Genomic DNA, 6849 nt, shown 5'->3' with positions numbered 1-6849 from the left:
AAGCCTTTATACACAGAAGCTACTCAATTATTGTGTTGAATTCAATCAGCAACCAATATTGGTTTATTGAATTAAGTTCATCGCACATGGTTCAATTCCTTCCATTCCTCCACGAGTCAATAGACAAAGCAACTCAAGGACTTGAAGGACACAGATAAATTGTCTTTCTGTTGAAAGAGTGCATATTCCAGGAGATCTAGTATGTTGAATACAGGGTGTATTGTTGGACATCTACCTATTAAAACCAGACATTTCTGAGTTAATAATGAAGCTATTGCGTATAGGTTACATTAGCACAGTTTTGGGGGACAATCCTGAAAGCCAGGCAAGGTGCTCTGCCGCTGAGCCCCAAAGCCAGATTTGAACAGATTTTTACCTGTTTGTTGGCAAATACAACGAGAGGGAGGTCTGGATTTTGATCAATTAGCTGATGAAGGTATTTCTTGGCTTCAGGTAACCGTTTATGATCAGCTGAGTCTACCACAAAGATGAGCAACCACCCCTTGGGTAGGTACATGTCCCAGTAGGAGCGGAATGGCTCACTGCCACCGACTGCAGAGAGGAAGAAGTCATAAGTTCACAGGCATGTCTACTAAGGAGGGGGTGACAGAAGACATTTGGACATGCTTGGGCTGTTTAGATAAATCAGGATGCCTCGAGATGGCATTAATGGCCATGGAGACAAATGAAGCCTTGTGGAGGGGTGAGGTATAAGGGGAAGACAGGAGGCATGACCTGACTTTGGGAACTGGTTTACTAGTGAGGTGGTATTACCACACTTGATCTGGGACTGCCGGCTAGCTGGGAGAGGTTTGGGACCGCCTCCAACTTCATCACTGAGGAAGCACATGTACTTGTTTAGGCTTGTGTATCACTAACAGGGAGAGAAGAGGGCGGATGATTACAGGAGATACAGGAGGGTGTCCTAAAGCCTTCCTCTAAGCTCCCTTTGTTGCCAGCACTACAAAGAAGGGAGAAAATGGAGACAGCACAAAGGTGATTTCCCCCAACCCGCACCACTGGCACCTGAGTATTCAACTACACATCATCCCGGAAGTGTAGAAGAATCCCGTCCAGTGTCACGTCTTGCAAGATCACATCATCAGGGACCGCAGCTTCCGGCTGAAGATGCATGCTGGTGAGAAACAGAACTTACTCTCCAGGAACTCCATCTGCCTGTCTTCAGAGCTGATGTTAACTGCATTGAAACCTAGGGTGGGTGCTGTGCTGTGCCGGACTGTGTTGGAAGCCAGGAAGTGGAGGACACTGGTCTTTCCTGCTCCATCCAGGCCTAGTACTAGGATCTGCTTGTTTTTCACCTGTGAAATAAGAGATAAACCAGTAAAGCCCTGCCAACCAGGTCTGTGTTTAGCTGGCTCCTAACAGGGTGTGCCTTGCTGTGTTAGGACCTTATTATAACAGTAGAATTGCTAACTAGTCTAAACCCAAACTATGGCTTCTGTGATGTAATTCCCATGTCCCTTTTCATACACACACACACACACACACATCTTAGAAAATATATATGTGCTGTGCAGTGTCACAGATCTATGGATCTCAGAACAATTTCCAAACATTCTTTTTTTCACACTGTGTGTGTGTGTGTGTGTGTGTGTGCACGTGCGCGCACACAGGGGCACCTCACCATGCATATGGAGGTCAGAGGTCAACTCTCAAATCTACCTGTCTCTGTCTCTGAGGATGAAAGATAAATCTCACCACATCTGGTTCCAAAGGAGAGCTTAAATAGCACTAGAACCTCTAGTCTATCTCTTTTGTCTGTTGAATTTTTGGTTTTCCTGAGTCTCACTTTTTAGCCTAGAGTGGCCTTAATTCTCTCTAATGCTGGCACTGAAACCACTCTCATCTGTTTTAAAAAAAAAAAAAATTCTGTGTTAAAGAAAGATGCTTTAAGGTATGACCTAATAAGGACTGATATAGATAGAAAGCAGGGTCTGTGAAGGCCTCAGATTTTAAAGACAGTATATATTTGGATTTTCTTTTCTTTTCTTTTCTTTTCTTTTTTTTTTTCGGAGCTGGGGACTGAACCCAGGGCCTTGCGCTTGCTAGGCAAGCGCTCTACCACTGAGCTAAATCCCCAACCCCTTGGGTTTTGTTCTTAGAAAAATTGTTTATCTGGTGCACTGGCCTGAATCTTTTGGGGTGGGGGTGGGGCACAAACAGGCCAGAGGCTGATGCCTAGGTTTTATGTGGATGTTGGGGGTTCAAATCCAGATCCTGTGTGTGAACAGCTGCACTTCACCAGCTGAAGAATTGGTGTTTTCATGAGTATTTCATACTCTGCCCTTGCCTCCTTTCACATTCTAAGTGTTATAGTGCTGTTCTGAGAATACACTATGGTAAGGAATGGGCCACCGAAAATAAGTAATGGAAGCACCAAGAAGTGACTGCGGGGTATGGACTATGTTGCCTACAACGTCCAGTCTGGGGCCTACCCAGGTCACCCTATCATACTTCCTAAATTCTAAGATCACCCCTCAAAAGCTGAAATGAGGGTATATTTTATACTAGTTGGTCATCGTTTGATGGGCAGCAGTTTTTCTCAGTGACACCTAAAATAACAGCTTCCGAAGTCATAGGAAATACTGTACTGAAGACTGTCCCCTCCTAACCCCCAGGCCCAGCTTCCCTAGGAATTCAACACTCGTGGCTTACATTTGGCTTATATTTTAAATTTACGACTCAGACTTTGGGCTGACGTGGTGTAGCTCAGTGGTAGCACTCGTTGCTTAAGTTCTGGGTTCTAATGCCAGCACTAAGAGTCAAGCCAAACCAAACCACAGGGTCCTTCACATCTATCCTCTAGAGAAAGCTCTAAACACTCAACTGAGAGTTTAGAAAGAACATCTAATTTATTCTCCCCTAGGAGGGCTTGAACCCAGCCCACACTACCAGCAACTATGCAGTTTCTCACACTGGGGGAAATGGCAGAGGCAGGCACATAAGAAAGGCAAAAGCACAAGCACAAGGCCCTGGGTTTGGTCCCCAGCTCCGAAAAAAAGAAAAAAAAAAAAACAAAAACAAAAACAAAAAAACCAACAACAACAAAGAAGGGCAAAAGGAGAAGCCTGGTCTCCTGGGAAACCACCCTGGAAGGTACTCAAATCTAATTCTGAACAACACTGTTCTTTGTAAATAGTCATTTCCCCCATCATCTGTGCTTCTGTGGAGTCTGTATTTTACAAGGGATCAAGTCCCGGTAATAATTCAAACTGTTGAGAACCAGGAAGCGGCTCTGAGGCAAGGAACCAGCCAACGTTCTGAACTAAACAGAGCCTGGATTCTGAGACTAATTAATAAGCCTGCCACCTCCCTTCTGGTGTTCAGAAAGCCAGGCGGACCGTAACTACTACAGCGCCCGTGGGAAAGAACCACGGAGCTCTCAACACATCATGTATTCATCGTGCATGCATTCAAGAACCCTATCTCTCTCTACAAAGAATAAATTCACCGTAAGTTCGAGGAGGAGGGTTCAATTTTGGGTTCAGCATTGTTTACGTGGTCCGCACGCTGGGGTAAGCGCTGCGGGACAGAGACAGGGGCAGTCTCTGTGTTCCATCAGGACCAATTCAGATCCCCACCCCACCCCCTGTTCTCTGGACCACAGACAATGAGGGGTAGGGCCCGGGGACATAAGGAGGGATGAAGTTGGGGACAGGAGGGGTGTGTTCGAACCTTGGCACATCCCCTCATCCATAGACAGAAGCCCTCGGACAAGACCCGGTTCTCTGCGGACAAGATCCGGTTCTCTGCGGACAAGACCCGGTTCTCTGCGGTCAAGACCCGGTTCTCTGCTGACAAGACCCGGTTCTCTGCGTCGTTCGGCGGCGACGACGTAACAGAGCTAGCGGGCCTGGATGTACACAGTGGCCTCGGAAGCGAGAGTCCCGGTCCCAGGTCTTTTCCCGGCGGCGGGTACAGGGTTTTAATGAAGGTGCTGCTGTTCTCCTTGACCTGTTCTGTGTCCTGTTCCTTCTCATTCTCCGTCCCTTGCTCCTTCTTGGCTTCCAACCCTGACCCATTCTCCTTGTCTTCCACGTCATTTTCCTTTTTCTCTTCCTCCACCCCTTTCCCGTTCTCCTTGGTTTTCAGGTCCACACTCTGTATTTTCTCCTCTTCCTCGTCCTCCTCAGTTTCCGGGCCCACACTCTGTATTTTCTCCTCTTCCTCGTCCTCCTCAGTTTCCGGGCCCACACTCTGTCTTTTCTCCTCTTCCTTCCCTTTCCCGTTCTCCTTGGTTTTCAGATCCACGCTCTTCTTCCCTTCCTCCTTCCCTTTCCCGTTCTCCTTGGTTTTCAGATCCACGCTCTTCTTCTCTTCCTCCTTCCCTTTCCCGTTCTCCTTGGTTTTCAGATCCACGCTCTTCTTCTTCTCTTCCTCCTTCCCTTTCCCAAACATCCTGGTTTTCAGATCCATGCTCTTCTTCTTCTCTTCCTCCTTCCCTTTCCCGTTCTCCTTGGTTTTCAGATCCATGCTCCTCTTCTCTTCCTCCTTCCCTTTCCCGTTCTCCTTGGTTTTCAGATCCATGCTCTTCTTCTTCTCTTCCTCCTTCCCTTTCCCGAACACCCTGGTTTTCAGATCCATGCTCCTCTTCTTCTCTTCCTCCTTCCCTTTCCCGTTCTCCTTGGTTTTCAGATCCATCCTTCCCTTTCCCGTTCTCCTTGGTTTTCAGATCCCCGCTCTTCTTTTTCTCTTCCTCCTTCCCTTTCCCATTCTCCTTGGTTTTCAGATCCACACTCTTCTTTTTCTCTTCTTCTTTCACGTTTTCCTTTGATTTCACATCGACATCCTTCCTTTTCTCCTCTTCCTTCCCATTGTCTTTTCCACTCTCCTTGGTTTTCACATCGGCACACTTTCTTTTCTCCTCTTCTTTCTCTTTCCCTTGGTCTATTTTCGGGCCTACATCCTTCCCGTTATCTTCTCCCTTCCCTACTTCTTTCTTCTTGTTTTTCACCTCTACAGACTTTTTCTCCTCTTCCTTCCCTTTCTCTTTCCCCTTCTCTTTGCTTTTTACTTCCAAGTCCTTCCTTTTTTCCTTCTCTACCTTTATCACTGTTTCCCTAGAGCTCAGAGAAAACCTTTGACTCTCTTTCTTAGCCTTCCCCCTCTCAATCCCCGTCGCCATCTTTCCCTTTCTATCTCCCGCGCGCCCGCGCGCCGGAGTCGCGGCCCTGGATCCTGCCAGGTATGGCCCTGGTGTGGGGCTCAAGGTGGAGACGTAGGTCCACAAGGCGTAGGCCACACCCGCGGTCACCACAGCGCGCCAGTGAGCGCAGCGGGCGTTTTTTGCGTTAGCACGTCTGCCTAGGGCACACAAGTTCGTTGAACTTAAGGCCCTCAGGAAGGATCAAGCTCAGTCTAGGGGAGCCTGGTGACCTTCAACAGAGAACTGGAAAATCAGACGAGGCCTGTGTTGCTGAAGGTCCTCAGGCACCTCTTGCTCCAGAAGAAACTCCTAAAGAGTTTCAGCTACCTGGAGACTTCAACCCCCAATTCGCTCAACTAGTCACTCCTCTAACTTAAGAATGCCTAGGGCACCAGAGTCCCTAGAAGATTCCCCACCTTTCCTCAGCTTACAACCATCACCCCAGAATGCAATTTATACATCCCCCTGTCCCAATTCCACATGAATCCCACTGGGAGCCACAAAAGGGGCTGCTATTCAAGACTGTCAGCTAAGGACAGATTGCAGGTCCTGACAGCTAATCAGGACAGATACCAAAAACAAAACAAACCCATAACAAAGCAAACAAAAACAAAAAACAAATCGAGCCAAAGTCTAGTCACCCTTCCTGGTCTGTATGTGGTAACTTCAGAGAGGTGACATGTTTCTTTAACTAGCTGAGGAACTGACTCAGGATATCTCATAATTTAACAAGATTAGTGTTTAGGAAAGGGGGGAGTATGTCAGTGATAAAGGCCCTAGGCTCCTACTCAGTAAGGAGAAATTACGTACATTAGGATGTGGTTGCCCCATGCCTGTATCTTAGTGCTGGGGAGTCGAGAAAATACAGAATTTAAACTCAGACTGAAGCTACGGTTGAGTTCAATACCAGGCTAGCATGTTGAGACCCCTTTCTTTTCCCACCATAGGGAAAAATACAGTTTGTACATGAAATCGATTTTTTCAATATTCTACATAAGCTGGTAAGGAGTGATGGCCAAGTTCCAGAAGGCTGGCGCAATGGGACAGTGTTTAAGGTTAGTTATCTTGAGTTGTCTTGTAAATATTAGGTTCAATGCCTTACAAATGCACAGACCAATAGTCTGTTTTTTTCCTAAATTTATTTTGTTTATGGGTGTTTTGCCTGCAGTGTTAAATATGTGTATCACACCTGTGCTGCCAGAAGGGCCAGCCAAAGAGCTGTGAGAGTCCCTGGAACTAGAGCACGGACAGGGGAGCTGCCATGTTGGTGCTGAGAACTGAACTCAGGACCTCTGGAGTGCAGCGAATGCTTTAACTGCTCAGCGATCTCTCCAGCCTCTGAAGTTTGATTTGTTAAAGCTGAGTTCTCCCAATCCACTAGATTTATAGTTTTGCTAGAAGGAGCAGGAGACCATTTTAGATATTCATCTTAAAGGAAGTTCTTAGACATATTAACAAGAAGTTCTTCATAAAATGCCAATACCCAAAACATCTTTATTCACACTCACCGCTAGTTTATTTTAATATTTATTTTAAAATGTGACACAGTGAATGAGGTTCTCCACATAGTTTTTTATTAATGCGCCCATGCACGCGCGGACGCACACACGCGCGCACACACACACACACACACACAGAACTGGTTAAAGACTTCTCCCCAAATAGCTACTAGAGTGTTAATA

General features: G+C 46.6%; 1 protein-coding gene across 1 annotated transcript in view; it reads right to left on the bottom strand.

The window, feature by feature from the left end:
• Arl9 (ADP ribosylation factor like GTPase 9) overlaps positions 1 to 3714 on the bottom strand; it is a 7231-nt gene extending 3517 nt beyond the window's left edge. Inside the window, exons 1-3 of the mRNA XM_032916935.1 lie at positions 3697 to 3714; positions 1157 to 1319; positions 377 to 552 (exon numbers count right to left, since the gene is read on the bottom strand). Of these exons, the coding sequence (XP_032772826.1) occupies positions 377 to 552; positions 1157 to 1319; positions 3697 to 3714 (357 nt within the window). The remainder of the gene's footprint in view (positions 1 to 376; positions 553 to 1156; positions 1320 to 3696) is intronic.
• Positions 3715 to 6849: the final 3135 nt, after the last annotated feature.

Source organism: Rattus rattus, chromosome 11 (assembly GCF_011064425.1).
Source record: "Rattus rattus isolate New Zealand chromosome 11, Rrattus_CSIRO_v1, whole genome shotgun sequence".
NCBI lineage: Eukaryota > Metazoa > Chordata > Mammalia > Rodentia > Muridae > Rattus > Rattus rattus.
Note: the sequence above shows the minus strand (reverse complement) of the source record. Positions and strands in the feature narration are given on the sequence as shown.